Genomic DNA, 21,459 nt, shown 5'->3' with positions numbered 1-21,459 from the left:
TTTGTAGTAGTTCTTCCCTGTTGCCCACCAAGATAATTGCTGGTTAGCTTCCCACTAGCAATCTGAATTGTCAGTGTAAAACCTGCTTTCAGCTGCGTGTACAAGTTACTAAGTCTGCACTGACTTGAACCATGGCAGAATATAATAGTGCCAGAGCCCAAAGATGTGACAGTGAGGATTGATTTTTCAGCTTAGTTAAAATAACAAAAATGCTTCCATGGACCATCCAAATGCACATTTTTGTCGTTTTCATCTTTGGCTGTACCTGCCAGTTAGATGAATTTCTTTTTACTCCAGACCCCCACCCTAGCACCCTAGAATGACTCATGCCTGCACTTCTGAAAAAGCACGTTCCTTTGTATGTAATCCACCCTATTGCTACAGCCAAGTTTAAAAACGATAGCAGTCTGTCCTCAGCCCTTCTTTGCCTTTTTCTAACTATAGTTTCCTTCTCTGAAGCCAAGTTATTTAGTTTTGAAAATTATCCTGAGAATTTATAAAGTCAGCCTCTGACCACAGAAGAGAACACACTCATCAGTTTTAAATTTGTTGCCCTGAAGCTTGCAAACTCCTCTGTGACTAGCTTTGAACTCACCTCCAGAGGTCAGAGGTTAATCTGTTTATACCCTGCCTCTGTATGAACATATAAATGTCATAATTTCAGAACTCTAATGATTTTTTCAGAATGTTAATATATGTAAATTTTTAGAACAAAGACTATATATTTAATAAAACCTTTAGAATTTTATAAATAAATATTTTTAAAATGAAAAGGCAGATCTCCAAAAGTAAATGTAAATAATTTATATCATTTGAAGAGAAAGCAGGATGTGGCATCCAGTCCAGGAACTTAGTTGCGGACAAGTGCCCCACATTATTACTACTTTTATACTTTTCACACACTAGTTTTATCATTTTATCCTTTCCTGCTTTTAACCAACTACTTTGAAATTCAGTTCAGACATTCTTTTTCTCTCTTTACCTATAGAGGTAGATCACAGAAGACATTACAAATGTTGAAATGGAGGATGGTTAATAGCAGAGATGAAAACTGAGTTCTTGCCCACCTTTTTGTGATTAGTGTTATCCTTCTCTGGTCTTTCAAAAAAATTTTTAAAAAGGACAAGGTGTATGGAGAAGAAAAAATATTACTTATTGAACTGCTAAAAACTGATTGGGACACTAGTAATAGTTTTAAGACAGACATTTGTCTCACCACAATAGAATTTTAAAAATTCATTGTAAGTCCGTTTACAGTATCATTTGTTATTCATATGTCAAGCCTGCATATTAATAACTTTTTAAAACCTAACCCTAAGTAATTTCATTTTCTTGTAGGTAATGTGCTGCTATACAGTCCCTTGCTTTCATTCACATTCAGTAATAACCCTACAGTCTTCTTTGTCAAATATTTACATACATTTCAGTTGTATAACTCAAATGGGCTGAACTGAAAAGCTCAGAGACTTTGGGAAACTGAGAAGAATTCCTGAAATATCTTTATTAGAAAAAATTATCTAAAGTTATGATAAATGAAAACATCTAATGGAGGTGATGTTATGGCGCAGTACTAATATGTGGTGCTACAATTGCTATAATTAAAATTACATCTCGGATTCCTTAGAGGGTCTCAAACCATGGTGCTGGTGCATTTAAACAGTTGTAAACCCTAAGTATAGAGGGAAACACTTAGACTCATTACAGGGAAATCATTTCTTTACCCTATGATGTCAGAACTAAAGGGTAAGTCTAAATCGTGAGTTGGCTATCATGCTATTATTTTCAACCTTTTTTATATGATTACGATCTAATTGCTAGCAACCTCTCAGTAAGTTATTATGAGCTACTAAAATTTGGTATAAGATATTATTTCATTAACAAAACATGTTTATAATAATCTCTTGTAAACTGTAAATAGTAAGTGACTGATATGTTTCCAAATCTTTGTTATCACAGGTTTGTTTTTCCTTTGAGAAGTGGAAATGGGTAGGGCTTTTCTAAGTGGGCCAAAGTCAGACAAATTTTAGTGTCACTCATAAATTAGGAAGAAAAAATAAGCTTTACTCTGAATTTCTGGGGTTTGTGTCCACTCTTCTCTCTGTCCTTATCTTTTTGTCACTTGTCCTTCAGAGTTTTTTCTCCCTTCAGAATTACTCTCTAAAAAAACTTTTTGCTCATCTCAGGTTTCTAAGCATTGGATGGAATCATAAAGCTAGTGAGAAAGTTTGAGGTACAGATAGAAAATAGGAAGGCATGAGAATCTGCTGGTATAGTGTGCTTCCTGATCTTTTTTGGATCAGAAAACCTTTTGGAATTTAATGAAAGCTATGAACTTTCCTCAGGAAAAATATACAAAACCCACATACAAACTGTAGGAGTTTCATAGCACTCCAAGGTCTAAAAAAATAAATGGTGGACTGTTAGCTAGGTGCCTTATGTTCTGCAGCTTGGACGAATTGATAAACTCCTCTAGGCCTCTGTTTACTCAGCTGCACAATAGGTATCACAGCTCGTAGCCCCTTTTCACAGGTATATTAGGAGAGAACATGAAAATTTTCATGAAAATACTTGGAAATTAATGTGCTGTGGAACAAACCCTATTACAACAAAATGGAAAAAAACTATATACATTTTTTGTTGAATTGAAATTTTAGTAAAATAGATATTTCCCTACCTAGTTTTAGGAGTCTTATATACAGATGATCTCATAAACATGGTATTTTACTATAACGAGATTTTATATACACGTGTGTGTGTGTGTGTCAGTAAAATGATAACACTGAATTTTCTGCTGCTTTGGTTTGGTACATTTATGGATATACCTCTCAAGTTTTTGAAGCATATCTTCTGAATATAGAAGATTAGGACTCTTAAATAGAAAATGTTTAGGGGAAATTTTTCATATTTTGAACAAATGAGTGCTTGTGGTTGCTATGGGGTAGATGCAATGTACAATTAAAGATAATTGGATGGTTTCAGGAAAGCTCTCAAAAGCAGTTTGTGTAAATGGTGGTAATCTTGTTAAATCATATTAAGATAAATCCAGAACATCAAAGTGAACATTACACTAAAGAGTGGGGTCTTTGCGGACAGTATAAAATAGAAAGAGAAAGAAGGTCTCTATAACATGTTTTCTCAATGAATTTTGAGGTTTGTTGTTATTTTTTAAACTTGACTAAAGCACTATTATTTGAGAAATACCTAGCCCTTAGAGGTAAATTAACAGATATTTCTGCAGTGTTCTATCAATATTGACATGAACTATGATCACCACATTGGGCTGATGTAATTTCTTTAAAATTTTCTGACATTTTAAACTCTGAAAAGTCAGGTTCTTGTTTCTAGTGCAAACTAAACTGACTTAAATTTCCCAGGATCTGTATTTTCATTTATAGCTTGCAACTATTACATTCTTACCAAAGATTATCGAGGGCATTTTCTGTAACTTCCACAATGTAATTGGTTCTCACCCTATTTCTCAATAGAACATTGATAAACTATTGTGTGTTGAGTTGGTTTTTTTGGTTTTTTGTTTTTAACCAAATGATGTTTATTTGATGCTCATGGTGGTGAGAGTTTTTAAGTGTTAGTATCCTTGCTGTTTTAGGATGCACATTCACAGGGTGAGGTGGTATCATGCTTGGAGAAAGGCCTGGTGAAGGAAGCAGAAGAAAGAGATCCTAAGATTCAAGTCTCTGAACTCTGCAAGAAAGCCATTCTCCGGGTGGCTGAGCTGTCCTCAGATGACTTTCACTTAGACCGGCATTTATATTTTGCCTGCCGAGATGATCGGGAACGTTTTTGTGAAAATGTGAGTCAGCTCAGAAACTGTTCTTCTTTGCTTCCTTTTCTTCCTAAATATTTTTTTATACTCGATTCCAAAATTAAACCAACACAAGCTGTCACATGTAGAAAAGTCACTGAAATGGAAGGTAGAGTTGGTCCCAGGATAGCAGAAAGTTATCTGGGTATTGGATACGGCTGCTCAGCCTTGAGGTAACATCTAGTTAACACTTGGCTTCGAACAGTCTCCATACGTTGTTTTTTCTACTCTATCTCACTTCTCAATTTCATTTCTTGGAAATCTGTTTTATATATAGGAATCCTATCTTACCAGGGAATCCCATTTCACATATATTCCATGGCTAAGACGAAGGAAGCAGCAGGTGGCTAACTTTTAAAACCAAATCCTTGGTTACTACCTGCGTACCCTATAGAACAACTTTCCAACCCTTTAGGCAGAAATAATCTCCATCTTTACCACAAAGGACTGAGCGTGACTTGTGTACACTCCTACTCTGCCTGCTGTTTTGAATTAATAGCTTTAACTATCAGAACCACTGATCAGAGCCAATGCTAGAGTTTTACTGACTCTAGCATAAAATTGTAAGAAGAGAGACTCGTTGACGCTTCTCTTGGTTTCCTAATTAACAGTATGTCTGGGAACACATGACAGTGTATTCAAATACCATGGGAAATTTTTTTTCATCTTTACTGCAATCATTATTTTCTTTCAAAGGCTACTAAATTTTATAAATGACTGAGCCATGTGTTCAAAGGTAGTCATCATTATAATAATTTAACAAAGTTCTTTGTAAGATTGTGGATACTGCCCAGCGTAACTACTTAGCTAGTGATGATAATGATGATGTTATATTCCATCTTACAGACACAAGCTGGTGAAGGCAGAGTATATAAGTGCCTCTTTAACCATAAATTTGAAGAATCCATGAGTGAAAAAGTAAGTATTACTTTGAAACAAACCAGCATTTTATTCATTTTCTTAAAAGCTTTCTCAAATCCTCTCAAACAATATTCTTATAAACTCATACCAAAATATAAAATACTGATACAGCTTGTCCTTTTCGGAGGTAAGATACTTGGCTTTTAGTAGGAAACCAAAGCATATTTCACTTAAACCAAAAAAATTAAGCTTCTCGTGATATCTGGACTTTGGGAAGCCAATGGGGAATCAATTTGGGGAGTAAAATCAGAGAATTTTATATCAGAATTACACTGAAGCCATCCCTATGTACTCAAGAAGTTTAGACTGACCAAACCAATATGCTTCATAGATAATTAGCAATTTAATTGTTCAGCAACTGTCTCATCAAGCTTTCTCATTACTGTTAGTTCTCTGTCCCTGGATGAATGCAAGAATCTTTCATGACTTTTGAAAGTCGTTATTTTTGGCTTTGCTATCCTGTCACTTACTTTCCTGTGCAGCTGAAGAAATGTTCCTCATTTCACTTCCTTAAATCATTTAGTATTGAATAATTATGTTTAAAAAGTATAGAATGGAGCTTCCAGAGTGTTATGTCAGTTGCCACTTTCATGCTGGTGAAATTTACTTTAGGGATATTGTTGAAGAAGAAAAGAATACTTTGTCAAGTTAATGTATTAGCATCTACCAAATATTTATGTGTTCTGGACAGTTGCTATTGTTGCAACAATCAGCAATTCACCATAGAATTTCAGGCTTTCCTGCTCATATACCCCTACTTCTTGCTACACTAGTTCAGCACACTTGTGCTCAATTTTAACCAAACTTAAACATAGACATTTTGGTAACTACTGCAGTTGTTCACTGTACTTGGCCATGAGCCTCTGCTTGTCTTAGAGGTACATGTGAACGGCTCAGCCTCCTGAGCGGTCTCACAGCTCCCTTTCTGCCCGCTTTCCTCAGTGTCGAGAAGCACTAACAACCCGCCAAAAGCTGATTGCCCAGGATTATAAAGTCAGTTATTCATTGGCCAAATCCTGTAAGAGTGACTTGAAGAAATACCGGTGCAACGTGGAAAACCTTCCTCGGTCCCGGGAAGCCAGGCTCTCCTACCTTCTGATGTGTCTGGAGTCAGCTGTGCATAGAGGTAAGAGTTAATTTCTTTTTATCTTTTTCACTCCTTTTTGGTTCGTTTCCTCCTATGTGGGCTCTTTTTTTTTTTTTTTTTTTTAAACATTTTTTTTTTAAATTAATTAATTAATTTATTTATTTTTGGCTGTGTTGGATCTTCGTTTCTGTGCGAGGGCTTTCTCCAGTTGTGGCAAGCGGGGGCCGCTCTTCATCACGGTGCGCGGGCCTCTCACTATCGCGGCCTCTCCCGTTGTGGAGCACAGGCTCCAGACGCGCAGGCTCAGCAGTTGTGGCTCACGGGCCCAGCCGCTCTGCGGCATGTGGGATCCTCCCAGACCAGGGCTCGAACCCGTGTCCCCTGCATTGGCAGGCGGATCCCTAACCACTGCGCCACCAGGGAAGCCCTGGGCTCTTTTGAGTACACTTGTACCTTGTGACTCAGGAGCCTTTCTTTGTAAGCAGAACTCTAGGCTGAAGGCTTGGTATCCCTAAGTCTTATTGAAGCCCCTTCCTCTTAATTCAACAGCCCTAAATTTTGTTTTTCTTTACACCCCAGCTTTTTTTAAGTAAGGTATATTTCTCAAATCCAATTTAAAATTTTTAAAATGCATGTCACACAGCAATTTTAGGAGAGTCAGGGAAGCATAATGATGTAGCATATGAGCTTTGGGTCAGAGAGACGTGACTTCAAATGATGCCTCTATCACCAAACTAACTGCCTGGGGACCATTATTTATGTTTCTTAATCTCTCCAAACCTCATTTTTCTTATCTATAAAACAAAAATATATTACCTCTGTTGAGGAGTTCCTGTGAGGATCGAATGAGGTTTTTTGGCATAGCACGTAACATACGCTAAGTGATGAGTACTGTTATTATTCCAACAGTGTTGATATAAAGAAATAAACAGTGAAAGAAGGAAGGATTACCTTATAAGGTCAGACTCAGGGTCTGTTCAGTCCAAAAGTCAATCCCTGATAAAGGAACTAAGAAGGATGTATAAAAGGTCAGGGTCATTCAGAAAGAACATTTCTTAACATGGACTGTAGGATGTAAAAATGAAATTCCTAGCTGTCAAATGAATGATGCTGGGACAATTGGCTAGTGATTAAAAAGTTAAGTGGAAGAAGATCAGTTGTTAAATAAAACTCAGAACTTTTTGTTGAATTTTTTTTCTCATATCTGGGTAGTGAAAGACTCCTAAGCTTAAAAGCAATGAATAGCAACCAGAGACCATGCATGTTTGGTATTCATGCAAACAAAGGACATTTTGGAGGAAATTGGAGAATTTTGATTATGGTCTGGTTGTTTGATGAAATTTTCTTGAAATGTAAAGGTGGAGATTGTTGACTACTAAAAGCATATTATAAAACAGTATGCATAACATCTAATTTTGGTATTTAAAAAATAGAGAGTTAATCTCCTTAAACTGCAAATTAACAGGAAACACAAAAAGACTCAGCAAATAAATGGCCAAAGGATATGAACAGATAATTCATAGAAGTTATACAGATTTTTAATACTAAAAAGTCTGACCATGTGAGTGTTAGTAGGATGTGAAAGCACTGGAACTACACTACTGATGGGAATTTTAAATTTCTCCTTCGGAAAATAGTTGGCCAGTTTCTTAAAAAGTTCCACGTACATCTACCTTATGACCCAGCCGTGTAAATTCTAGGTTACCCAAGATATATGAAAGCATATATCCATATAAACTCTTGTGTATGAATGCTCATAACAGCTTATTTGTAATAGCCCAAAACTGGAAATAACCCAAATGTCCATCAGCAGTTTAAGGGATAAACGAATTGTAATATAGCCACATAATGGAATAATATTACTTAGCAGTAAAAAGGAATGTACTGTTGATTTGTGACTGAATCTCAAAAAATCTGAAAGAAGTCAGACAAAAAAAAAAAAAGAGTCCATAGCATATCATTCCATTTATATGAACTTCTGAAAAATGCAAACTAGTACAATAATCTGTAGTCACAGAAAGCAGATCAGTGGTTGACTGGGCGGGCATGGGGTAAGTGGGTAGAGAGGAAAGGAAAGGAGGGATTCTAAAGGAACATGTGGAAGCTTTTGGAGTTGATGGTTATATGTTCGATATCTTGATTGTGGTGATGGTTTCATTGATGCATACATATGTCAGACTTATCCAATTGTATGTTTTAAAAGTGTAGTTTATTATATGTCAGTTATACCTCAGCAAAGCTGTTTTTTTTTTTTTTTTAATTTCATAAGTTTTACCAGATGGCATTGACAGCTCAAAGAAGAGTTGGGGAGGTGTAGTGAGTATTTGAAGTGAAGATTTTTCCACAAGCTTAAAGGGTGTAAGCCAGTAGGGATTTTCCTGGCTTTCATTTTTACCCCAGTAGTTATCTTATTGATAAGACTTCTGTTGGCAAAACACATGCATTACTAGTTCAGCAGTATAAAATTCTGTATAAGGCAGAACACTGACAAGGTAAACCCTAGTCTTTGGAGTATTAAATTCATTTTATGCTGATAAAGCTTTTGCTAAATTCTCTGCTTTTCAGTCTAGATAATAGTGTGACTGGTATATTCTAGGGAAAAACTTGTACTTTTAATATGTGGTAATATCTGATCCTGTAGCTCACCATCCATAATGTCGTGACTTAAATCCTAACAGGGCGGCAAGTGAGCAGTGAGTGCCAGGGCGAGATGTTAGATTACCGCCGCATGTTGATGGAAGACTTTTCTTTGAGCCCTGAGATCATCCTGAGCTGTCGGGGGGAGATTGAACACCACTGTTCCGGATTGCATCGAAAAGGGCGAACCCTGCATTGTCTGATGAAAGTAGTTCGGGGGGAGAAAGGGAACCTTGGAATGAACTGCCAGCAAGCGGTAAGGAGAGATTTTCCCCTGCCTTTTTTTTTTTTTTTTTTTTAAAGATTTATTGATTGATTGATTGATTGCTATGTTGGGTCTTCGTTTCTGTGCTAGGGCTTTCTCTAGTTGTGGCAAGCGGGGGCCACTCTTCATCGCGGTGCACGGGCCTCTCACTATCGCGGCCTCTCTTGTTGCGGAGCACAGGCTCCAGACGCGCAGGCTCAGTAGTTGCGGCTCACGGGCCTAGTTGCTCTGCGGCATGTGGGATCTTCCCAGACCAGGGCGCGAACCCGTGTTCCCTGCATTGGCAGGCAGATTCTCAACCACTGCGCCACCAGGGAAGCCCTCCACTGCCATTTTTAATGTTACATTTTATCAGCCGAGGAGCCTCTTCCTGACACTGTCCCAGCTTATTTATCTGGATCATTTGTGACATCACAGTGAACCTTAGGTATTAAGAACTAGACGCAAAATATTGTTTCTTCAGGCATGTCAGAGTAAAAACGTGGAATTTGCTGCAGAGCAGAAGTCTGAGCCCATAATAAATAAAAAGAGCTATACAGTAAACTTAAAGAAGTAGATAAAATGCATTGTTTACTGGAGTGTTTAAAGAAGAGGTATCTGGCTAGATTGTATTTACTAAGGCAAACCAGGTTCTGGTAAATCAGAAAAGGTCTTCCAGCAAAAGAGAATGTGCCTCTCGCACCACGTTTGATTGAGTTGAGGCTGAAAGAGAGCTGAAATGAATTGAAACTTTCTAAGATTCTCTTCGTACTACTGATATAAAGCATGGCATGAATTCCTGGCCTGAAGGATCAAGAAAGCATGTCGTTTTCAAAATCCCACCATCTTTTCTTGTTCGACAAGGGCAGCTGTGCATGGGAGGGTCTGTCTTTCTCTACCGCCAAACTCTACAGTCAGTTCTGTAAAGATAGTTGGAAAAAATTAGCGTGCTTTGCTTGAGAAGATAAAGTTGTTCTTGATCCAAGGTTCATAAACGAGTAACTATAGATCAGGTACATAATATAATTTAACAAAATATTATAATAGATAGAGTGCATCTGTTTCATTACCATTATCCATGTTTATTGCTTTTTACCGAATAAGAGTCTTTGAGCAATTTACAATACGAAATGTAACAGTGGCATCCTGTACAATGAATTCTGTGGTTTCCTATACATTCCTTTAGGAAGCACAGAAGATAGAGTGTAGCCTTATACTCTGAATTAGAAGGTTGAGGTTCTCTCCTAAGTGAAACTTTAGAAAACTGCAATTCATTAGTCTCTTGTTTTTGTTGTTGGCATTCTTTATTAAAAACTGAATATTTTAATTGAATTTGATTTTCCTGCTAATCAGGTAAAATCAGAATTTTACAGTCTGAAACACAAAATTTCCATAGAATTTTGATGTGGAGTAAAATTTCATCTTAGCTTCTACTACTCACCCTGACCCAGAGTGGACAGTAACGTACACATCCCATAGTGGGAAAACTAGACAAATGTCGCCTCTTCTCCAGAACGCCAAGCCTAGCTAGAAGGAAGACTTCTGGATGTAGTTCCTCAGGAGCAGTCTTTGCTGGTGATTGTCCTGGGAAACGTCTGTGACAATGTGTGTGCCTGGGCCCCAGACCAAGAACACATCAAGACATTTCATCCTTAATGCAGCATGCAAAGGGGAGGGTGGTGGTCAGGAATAAACTTATATTTTTACTGAGGCTACACTTTGTACTAAGGTGTACAGAAAAAAGAAATCAGTTTGATTTTATTTGGAAGCATCTGGTTTACCTCCAGGGCTTTTTGAAATTTAGCTTGTTGAGAGAGAAATAAATAGCACCCACCTCATGCTTTGTGCCCAAAAGAAAAGTGCTTCCAAACCTAGAGGTTAGCCTCAAAAGGTAAAATACGTGGTTTTGTCCACATTAAGTTTAGCTAAGTGGGCAATAAACACTTCATTTTGTTTTTCACGGACCTGTGGTCTTTAGCCTTTGCTCACAAAAATTGAAGATAGGTGATTCAAAGGGAGAAAGTTTTCCTTAGTCTTCTACTTCATTATCCGTCCTCAGTCAAATGGAGGAATGTTTTGTAATAATTTGCTTTTCAAAGTTTCTTTCCTTGATACAGTAGACTTCCATATTGGTCTGTGGTTGACCATTAGTTTTCCCTTGTTCTCTGCCTGGTGGTGCTTTGATTTAGTGATCTCTCAACAAATAGTAAAGCGAATAAATAGTGAAGCATAAGAATAATTATTATCTTAATGAGTATATACTCTTCCAAATACACTGTGATCATGAACTTAAATTCTTTTCAGTTATGGCTGAACAAATCTGGGCCCAGTCTCTCCTAGGCTAAGGAGACTGCCGTCTATTCTCTAGACTAATTTTTTGGAAGCATTTTCTCACGTTTTCCTAAGCAATCGGGGCAGGAATAGATGTATAATCATGTAATAGTTCACATACTTAGTGTTTATTTCCCACACTGCTGTCACTGGATTCCAGAGTAGCAGTGATCCCTTGAGCCTTTAACCTCCTAGAATCTGTAGGGCATTCATTGTCTTCTTTTAGAACCTGCAGTCTGGTACATGCGTGGAGAATTCTCAAAGTTTGCCTGTCAGTCATGGATATTTAACTGATAAGTTCTTAGAGAAACTTCCAGACTCCCATGATGCTTATAATGTCCCTCAGAAAAAGAAGTAAATATTTTGGTCTTTGTCAGCAATTAAAATTGGTAGTCATTTGACAGTAGTAGTAATCTTCCTACTAACTAACCACTGCATTTTGAAGCTTCTCCAAATTGCACCAAGAATTGGTATAAATAAGTTCCATCCCAGAATATCAGATATCTTTCATACTTCTCTTATCTTGATTGTTGACTTCTTTTAGGAGAGACAGAATTGGGATTTTCTTTTGATCTTTGTTCTCTGATCAAGTATGTGATGGGGTCAGTGCTTTCATATGAGCCTCTATAGGATTGTAGGTCAAATGTATGAGGATCAGAGAAGGCTCCTACAGAGGCTAAATCAATGACACAAAAAGGGCTCCAATTCTTTAACTTGGAACAAAAGGAACCCCAACCAGAAGGACCATAGTTTTCAAATTTGCTTTGTGTTATTTAAGATTCCCACCCCAAACACCATCTGCTACCCATCTGTAGTAATAATGATCTTTTACATCTGTAAAATGCTTTGCAGCTTACACAACCTTCTATATATTATTCTTCCTTATAATTCTTTGCAGTTAAAGAAACTGGAACTTAGAGGCTAATCAACTTGCCTTTGTTCTCAAAGCTAGTATCTGGCAGAGACAGAACTATTAATAGAACTCAGGTTTTCTCATTCTTAATTTAGAGCTTTTTCATCTGTGACCCGACTGCTTTCTCCTCAGACAGGAAAAAAGAATCTGAGGCACATCTTCTTATGCTTTCACTTTATTCTATGACAGAGTGTGGAGCAAGCAAAAGTAAATGTTAAAGAATATATCCTCATTTTCAACTGCATAATGACAAGTATTTTTCTGTATTACTTGTAATGAACAAGCTCTGGTTTATCTCTTGGTTATATAAAAAATAGTTGAGGAAATATAGGAAATTATAAGTAATATTATATTCTTGGTTTTTGTAATTGGTATTTCTTGCAACTGAAGCCTCACATCTCTTTTTAATAAAGCAGAGTATACTTGTTTTATGCCATTATCTTTGCAGCAAAATTCAAATTCTAGATTTTTAAGACCAAATTAGATCTCTAACTGGAAATGTCTTCTGTTTACTCTTCTCCACTCAACTCTGGCTTGGCACTGAGTGTCAGATTTAGTAATTTGATTAACAGATGTGAGGAAAGAGGCAGCTTTTATATTGTAAGGTCCTCTTGTTTTGCACACATCCAGGGATGGTTCAGACAGGTAGGCAAGCTATACCTACAACGAGTTAAACAGAAAAACTTGCGAAGTAGAGGAACTAGTTGGAAAGTATTTGACAAGAGCTGTTGAGCTTGGCCAGTGACAATTGTAGTACCTTGTTAAGAATACATTGTGATATACCAGACTGAGAACTGATTGAAGACATGACATTGTTCATCCTAGATGTATAAGTGACTTTCTTTCTTCCTTCTTAATTTTTTTTAATCCAGCTTCAAACACTGATTCAGGAGACTGACCCTGGTGCAGATTACCGCATTGATAGAGCTTTGAATGAAGCTTGTGAATCTGTAATACAGACAGCCTGCAAACACATAAGATCCGGAGACCCGATGTAGGTTATCTTATTTGTGGTATTGTATTGTATTTGGCAGTGCAGCATGGGGAATATATCCCCAAATGCCTTGCCGACGGTTTAACAACTTAACTGAAATTTTGTTAAGCAGGAACACATACCAGCTTTTGTTAAAACTAGTATTGGGATTGAGACTTGGGCTCTGCCTCATCCATGATGTAGAGAACCTAGACCTAGCATTGTGATGATGTTTGTTGACGGTGACTGAGCATATACAGTCCTAGACATTAGGTCACTGAATAATCCTACTTAATGGTCAAATAAAAATCAGGGAGAAAAACTCTCAGGATAAAATGAAACATGCTTTGGCTCTGTACTTTTCATCCTATTTGTATATTGTCTCATATACATTGGCAACTTGATAATTATTAGAGGGTAATTAATTATAATTGAAATAAAACACAAAATGTGGTGGTTGGAGGGGGTAATCATGGACAAAGTGAACTCTGAAGTTATATCTAAGATCTAGGAAAGCTGTAAAATGCTATAATAAAGCATTTGAGTCTCATGTATTGGTTTTATTCCATATGATGTGCAAACAGCTCTTAAAACCAGGTTGCAAGTAAGAACAGGTTTTCCATTCTGCAAAAATCTTTATAGCCTGCAGCCGGCAGTACCCAACTGTGTGAAACAAATGCAGTCTGTGTTTCTCATCATTCTGCTGTGCATATACTCCAGCTGTTCATGCTGTGGTAGGAGGTTAAAAAAAAGGTCTTCTTCCTTGAAGCTCTATGTATGGCTGGTGGAGGTAGACAAACACTCTTAAGACTGATTAAGACTATTTACCAATATGAAGATAACTGTGTCAACTATTAAGGGGGCAGGGGAGAGGGAGGAAGGAGGGAATCTGCTACAGATTAAATAGATTTGAGATACTGTTAATTAAATGCAGGTTATGGACCTTTTCTGGGTCCTGATTTGAACAAACATGTAAAAAGGCATGAGATAATTGGAAAAATTTGAAAGCTGACAGGATATTTCATGATATTAAGGATTTTCAGATTAATTTCTTTAGTGGATAATGGTATTATGTTTTCATATTATAGAGAAACATGCTGAAGTATAATATTTACAAATGAAATGATAGGGTATCTGGGATTTATTTCAAAATATTAGCAAGGGGGGTATAGGGTTAAAACAAACTTGGCCATAGGTTGATAAAGCTATGGGAAGGGAAGATGGATATTATATGATTCTCTGCTTTTGTATGGTTGGAAGTTTCTCATAATAAACAGTTAAATATAAAGCAGCTGCACACAGCTCTTGTGTAAGCTGAGCCCTAAGTGCTAAGTGGCTCTGAAGTTGATAGAAGGCATGAGCACTGTTAGGTTGAGTTAATTTGAGTGATTCTCAGGAAAGTAAGTCCCTGATTGCCCTAGGAAAATAGCTAAATGGCTTTTTCTACAGACCAAGCAATACTTGGTGTGAGAGTTCTGAATCCATTGTCAGAACTTTCTCTAGTTACAATTTCACCCCTGTTTTATGCCCAGGATCCTCTCGTGCCTGATGGAACACTTATACACAGAAAAAATGGTGGAAGATTGTGAACACCGTCTCTTAGAGCTGCAATATTTCATCTCCCGTGATTGGAAGTGAGTATTTTGTTTTGTTTGGTTTGGGGGTTTTTTTGGCCACGCAGCATGTGAGATCCTAGTTCCCTGACCAGGGATCGAACCTGTGCCCCCTGCATTGGAAGCACAGAGTCTTAAGCACTGGAAGTGAGTATTTTGAAGCCATAGTAAGGTAAGCCTCAGCCTGTTCTCCTGTGTAGTCACTATCCCTTGTATTTTTAAAAAATAATCAGTAGTAATTTGTTTTTGTTAAGTTGTGGGATAGCTGACACTCTAATCTCCAGAAAAACCTCTTTCTTGCTTTCAGAACAGTATCTAAAAGCAGAGACAGGCCCTGCAGGTCTATTGCCAAGTGTCCCCATTAACTACTACATTGAAAGTCAGCATCAAGTGTTTCTGATACCACAGACGTCTATCTAGAAAGAACTTGGGCAGCTGTGGGGCAGCAGAAGCATCTTCAGATATGTCTCTTACAGTGATTTTTATTTTTATTGATTTGTCCTGGGTATGGGAGTTTGCTTTATTTCTTTTACTATTCAAAGTTATTGAATTTATTCTGTCTTAAGAAGCTCTTCTCAGTAAATGACAAGTTGATTCTCTTCTCATCCTGTTAGCCAGAAAAAAGTGGGGAGGTAGATGAAATAGAAGTATATCTCTTATGGTCAGAATAACTGTTTATTGGCTGCAATCCCTCCCTCTTTCCATGTCTTATTTTCTCTTCCCACCTCCAGACCAGGCTGTTTCTCCTGCCTCCCAAGTTCAGCTGCTTCCTGATTGTTTTAAGCCACTGTACTTTGGTCATTAATTATTTTTCTGGTGATTAATATATGTTTTACCCCCATACTTTACTGGAAAGAGATTACTTGAAGACTCAGTGTGTCTATTTCTGTTTCCTCAAGTTAACTCTTGAAAGGACTTCAGAAACTTGGGTGGGAATTTGCCTGTGCTTACTCTGGCTATCTAAACCGAAATAACAGAGTGTTTACTGAGTTTATTACCTTGAAAAATTATGTTTTTCCTCTTCTGTAATTCCTTCATCCATGATCAAAAGATGCTTCACAATCTTTAAAGCTCCTTAAATATTAGCCTTCTTCCTCCCATTAAGCAGCCCTCCCCAAAGTTGATAATATAACGCAGACAGAATGAAGCGTCCATCGGTCTGATCTGGAGAGGCAGGAGGCTCATCACCTAATCCACTGTCTCCAGAGTCAAAGTTGAATGTCAAGTTTTTTTAATTGATAAGCATGTTCAGGTAAACTAAAAATATAACTGCCTTACCTTGCATGGGAAGAAGAAGTGGAACAGTTTTACTAGAAAAGAACTTGAGGAGGAGACTGTGTATCTTGTCCTTTCCTGATCTTAATGAACCTAGTGTATCAGGTGAGATTGACTTTTACTCACAGAAGAAGTACTGAGTAAAAGTTGTGAATTGCCTGGTGATTGCTACAACCCTTGTCTCATTTCAGCTAGGGCACGTTAATGCTGAGTCTGTTATTGTAATGCTGTGTGCCTTACATTGCGAAGATACCACCTTTGAGGCAGAATTTAAATCTTCTATATTAAGGATTAACAAACTTCTACAGATTGACCACTGTGTGTTCATGAAGAACAAAATTCAGGAATGTACTTGTGCTTACCTGCTGTCTCCACTACCCTAGAAGTGATTGTCAACGGGTACACAAACAAGCACCTTGCAGAAACCCTTAGCATGTCTTGGGAGGAAAGGTATAGTAAGAGTGGTTATCTCTTAACTCTTAACCTTATAGGCTGGACCCTGTCTTATACCGAAAATGCCAGGGAGATGCATCTCGTCTTTGCCACACCCACGGTTGGAATGAAACCAGTGAACTTATGCCTCCTGGAGCTGTGTTCTCTTGCTTATACCGACATGCCTACCGCACTGAGGAACAGGGCAGGAGGGTATGCACTCAATGTTGACTTCATTTCTTCCTGTCATCATTTAATTCGTTTGCTGTGAATTGTTGTGATTCCTATCATCCTAGGAAAACTTTGTTAGTATATCTGGCGGGGAGGGGTTGCTGCACTACTAGAAGCTTCTTCATTCAGTGAGTGTACATAGAATTGTTCTACCAGCTTCTTTCCATCTGATTTTATGTGTTTAACAAAATGAGGGGACATTTCCAGTTTTTCTTAAAATTACCAAAATCTAAATCACAAGTAGACAAATGCCGCTACCCTAACTGTATTTAGCGTTAAAGATCCGTTAGAAGCTCTTAGCCAAGGTGTAAACGCTTCTTAGGCTTCTGCCCTTGGCAGCAGAGCCCATAATGCGTGTATTGCTGAGGCCCCTCAGACAGCACACTCGTTGGAGCTACACCCTCCACGCCCCACTCTCTTGGTATTTGTCTGCCCTGAGTACTGCCTCTTGTTGGGATATTTGTGTCTGCTTGGCTCTCAGGTAACATTTGTTGCCTTCTGGTCCCATACTGGCATGCTGCTTGCTCTCCAGGGTGGCCTTTTTAAGCCTTCTGAGATACTCTATTGCATTTCAGCCCTGCATTTGTTACAGAAAATATAGATGGTATTATTTCACAGGCATGTTTGCAAATACCCCTTCTGAGCTTAATGCAAAAGTCTGACTGTTTAGGATTCAGAATGAGGAGACTCAGACAGAAAGAAATGTCATACTTTAGTTACTGCAGTATTATTATATTGCAGTTTTTATATTGCTATGTAAGAAAATATGGAAATTTGTTGTTACTTTTTTCTTCGTATAATGAGCCTGTCATTAATCACAGGAGCTCCTAAATCCTAGCATCTTGGTAGTCACTATAGTAGGAGGTTCCTTGTCTTTGTAAATAAAGAAAGAGTTGGAATCTGGTATGCTGTCCTTTTAAAAAATAGGCTTCTTTTAAAAATCGAGGTTAAAGTCACATAACATAAAGTTAATCATTTTAGAAGGAAAAACTCAGTGGCATTTAGTACATTCACAAAGTTGTGCAACCACCACCTCTATCTACTTCCAAAATATTTCCATGTCTCCGAAAGGAAACTCCTATGCCGATTAAGCAGTTACTCTCTATCCCCACCATACCTCCCTCCAGATGTGTTGGCTCTTTTAGGAGGAGAGACTGACTGTACCTGTCAATGACAGCTTTCTCACAACTCTCCCCAAAATATTAGTTTTCATCTGTTTGACCCTCTGCTAATTCTCATTAACTTACCTAGAAGAGTCTGGTTCTGAACTGAAGTAACTCTCACCTGCTTGTTCCGAGTTTAGGTAAATTTGAACTCAGTTCTCCTCACCCAAGTGTTTATTCTTTTTTGAATCAGACCCAGCATTCCACTCTACATTCATAGAGTAGTGGCAAATTAATTTTCATAAACAAAAAACTCTCTACCTCATCTGAACAAATCCAGTTCATTTTTTAATTGAAGTATAGTTGATTTACAATATTCTATTAGTTTCAAGTGTACAGCATAGTGATTCAGTCCTAATTCACCTTTATCAGGATACTCTGAGAAAAGAATATTGTTTCATACAGTATATTAGAAAATGCTGAATGTATTTATAATCGCATTCCTAGAGATAAAGGTGTTTAGAAGCGTCCTAGAACATTTAATTTTTATTCTGGAAGAGATTCAAGGTATAAAGTTCGGTTCAAATAACTGTAAAGTTATTTGTTAGTTTCCTGACAATGGATTTGTTCTATCTAGTGTCTTTTGGTTTTGGTTTTGGTACCTTTGAAGTATTTTGCTTATTATTTCTCATGTAGCTCTCACGGGAATGCCGAGCTGAAGTCCAGAGGATCCTACACCAGCGTGCCATGGACGTTAAGCTGGATCCTGCCCTTCAGGATAAGTGCCTGATTGATCTGGGCAAATGGTGCAGTGAAAAAACAGAGACTGGACAGGTCGGTGACAAAGCTACCTATTTATGGTGTAGTAATAATAATAATGTTCATGATTAACATTTTATATAGACTACAAACACTGTAAAATCCATCTCCATCAACTTCACAGGTGTGTGATTTGCTATATTATTTAGTGTTCTTCGTATAAGAAATCCCGAGGAAAATGTTCTCTTTGGTCTCTATAATTGTACTTTACCTAAACAGTTAGTTTGTTTTAATGTTATGGTTATTATGTTTTGTAATTGATTGTTTTCCCTCTTTGTGCTGCCTCTTAAAAAGCCTCAAGCCAAAGATATGGCCTGCCTCTAGCAGGTGTATTAGATTTTGTGGTAGGCGTTTTGTGTACTAACTTACTACCGGCTTCATTCCACTTTCCTTAACATATTTTCTTTTTCTTTTCTCTTTTTTACTCATTTTTAATTGATTTTATCTTGCTTTTTTTTTTTTTTTCTTTTCTCATTTTTGTAAGCTACATTAGGTCCTTTTGAGGGAAGGCAGAGTATAAATATATACAGCGGTATGGGAATACTGATATGCATGAATAGTATGCTTGCCCTACGACAGTCCTAGAAGAGATGTAGGAATGGAATTATTTTTTCCATTTAGTAATTGATACAGTTGAGGCTCAGAGAAATGAAGGGTATTGACTTACTTACCTAGAGCTCAGGTCTAATCCTAGCCAGGCATTTGTTCCGTTTTATTATAACCTCTCTGTACAGGAAAGTGTAGAGAAGGAGCAGCCCCAAGAATTAATGTGTATGCTATAATGGTTTCTTAGGATTTTGTGCCTAGTTTAAAAAAAAAAAAAAAGAAGATATGTTGTTGCATTCTAGCAAATTAGGTGGGAAGGTAGCTTGTCTTTTAGATCAAGGCAGAGGAACCATGCAGTGAGGAATAGCTGCTTATTTAAAGCCCCATTAATACTAGAAGGAGGCATGAACGGTTCCACTTGTACCACTCCAAAACACCCTCTGGGATTAAACTAATGAAAGTCACATGTGCAGGAATTGGATATTTTTTAAAAGCAACTTGATGCCTACTCAGATCTGTTGGGCCTGGGAATATCGTTTTCAGCAGTCTGTTTCCTGGGCCTACTACAGTTCTGTCGAGTTTATTGTTAGGAAATGCCATATAGTTTAGCTTTCTGTTGCCTCTGTCTAATGAAACAAGGGATATGGTCATATGGAATCCCATGAAACAGTTTCCTTTCATACCCCCTGTAAAGTAACAGTGAGAAGGCTGCACTACATTACAGCCCATCACTGTGAAGCTAAACTTAGGAAAGGAGTCCATGAGTGGAATTTTTCCCTTAGCCGTTTATCTCCTCCAAAAGTTGCATGCATTTTCCTTTAGGGTCCCCCCCTCCACACTCCCTTTCTGGGTCTTGTATAATTCCCACAATCCTTCTCCTCGCTTCCCATTCTAATTCTGAAACAGAGATTCTTGCAGAATAGTAAGTTAAACTTGATCCTTTAACAGAGCCCTTTGCTGAGAAATAGCTGTTCATGTTCTTTGGGAAAGTAAGCTAATATAAAACTTAAAACCTCTAAGTCTCTAAAAGGAATGGCAATAGACTGATGTTACAAGGTAACTCCAGCTCAGTTTCCAAAGCCCAGGTGAGATAGCTTTTAGATACTCAAACCCTAGTGTGCTCGCTTGTTTTGCAGTTACCCTCAGAGGATCCTTTTATGTGGGTTAGGGTTAGAATCCCAGATTTATTTGCAGGAGCTATCAGCTCTCTACCGTGTTTCAGACCCTGAAACTGGGTCCCAACCTACTTGCCCACGAAGAGTCGTAGAATATGCCGTATCTTTCACTGTGAATATTTTGTCCAATGATCATTATCAAAATGCAGGTTAGTAGGGTGTTGACAGAATGGAGTAAAGGCCTGATAAGATTTTTAGACTCTGAGGACACCTGAACATTGATTCTTGTTGCACTTATCAGTTTGGCCTTCTGGAGGATTTGCATGGCTGTTGTACCCCCTTGACCCTCTTAACCACCCTGATACATCAAATAATTATCTTTTCAAAAATCCCAGTTTGGGGACTCAAATAAAGCTCTAGCATTCTGTTCAGTGAAGTTGTTTAAAAGAAAAGAAAAGGAAGACCACTGAAAAGGAAGTGGACACTGGTATCTCATCTACCCTTGATTATTTATATAATTGACAAATGCTAAGAGAGTGCCTTTTTATTTGCAGGAGCTTGAATGCCTCCAGGATCATCTTGATGACTTGGCTGTAGAGTGCAGAGACATAGTCGGCAACCTCACCGAGTTAGAATCCGAGGTAAGCAGTTTGCAGCTCATGGAAGGAGAGTGCCCTGTCAGCAGCCTTTCTTTTCTTCTTCGTTCTTTTGTTTCGAGACTCTTGAGAGTTCAGATTCCCTGTAGAACAAAAGAAACCTTGTCAGATTCTCTGTTTGCTTTTTAAAGAAGAATATCGTGATGCTTCTTGAACCCCTTTCCTCATTTCTGTAGCTAAACACTGCATTTAGCCCTTCGGTTTTCTTCAAAAATTAGAATTATCACAGTGACAAGACCAATCTTTTTTCCCCCTTTAAGAAAAGATAACAGCTATACTTCAAATCCCTTAATCACATTCAAGAATAGTCCAAGCATTCCTATTCTGTCATCCTTAGCTCTTTCAATTAGGTCATTTGGTAATGTTTTTTTAACTTATTTATTTATTTATTTATTTTTGGCGGCATTGGGTCTTCTTTGCTGCGCGTGGGCTTTCTCTAGTTGAGGCGAGCAGGGGCTACTCTTGGTTGTGGTATGCAGGCTTCACATTGTGGTGGCTTCTCTTGTTGTGGAGCACGGGCTCTAGGCGTGCGGGCTGAGTAGTTGCGGCTCGCGGTCTCTGGAGCGCAGGCTCAGTAGTTGTGGCTCACGGGCTTAGTTGCTCCGCGGCATGTGGGATCTTCCCCGACCATGGATCAAACCCGTGTTCCCTCCCATTGGCAGGTGGATTCTTAACCACCGTGCCACCAGGGAAGTCCCCATTTGGTAATGTTTGTGTGTCCACTGAAATAAAATAAAAGC

The 21,459-nt window shown here is 38.0% G+C and overlaps 1 protein-coding gene across 2 annotated transcripts in view; it reads left to right on the top strand.

Moving 5' to 3' along the window:
* The window catches only part of GLG1 (golgi glycoprotein 1), a 154,086-nt gene that overhangs the window by 107,675 nt on the left and 24,952 nt on the right, over positions 1-21,459 (top strand). For both annotated transcript variants that reach the window (XM_082438980.1, XM_082438979.1), the window contains exons 5-13: positions 3,608-3,811; positions 4,670-4,741; positions 5,687-5,870; positions 8,510-8,724; positions 12,829-12,950; positions 14,462-14,563; positions 16,309-16,462; positions 18,280-18,417; positions 20,618-20,704. In XM_082438980.1, the coding sequence (XP_082295106.1) occupies positions 3,608-3,811; positions 4,670-4,741; positions 5,687-5,870; positions 8,510-8,724; positions 12,829-12,950; positions 14,462-14,563; positions 16,309-16,462; positions 18,280-18,417; positions 20,618-20,704 (1,278 nt within the window). The remainder of the gene's footprint in view (positions 1-3,607; positions 3,812-4,669; positions 4,742-5,686; positions 5,871-8,509; positions 8,725-12,828; positions 12,951-14,461; positions 14,564-16,308; positions 16,463-18,279; positions 18,418-20,617; positions 20,705-21,459) is intronic.

Source organism: Balaenoptera physalus (genome assembly GCF_965194825.1).
Source record: "Balaenoptera physalus genome assembly, chromosome: 19".
NCBI classification, from domain to species: Eukaryota; Metazoa; Chordata; class Mammalia; order Artiodactyla; family Balaenopteridae; genus Balaenoptera; species Balaenoptera physalus.
Note: the sequence above shows the minus strand (reverse complement) of the source record. Positions and strands in the feature narration are given on the sequence as shown.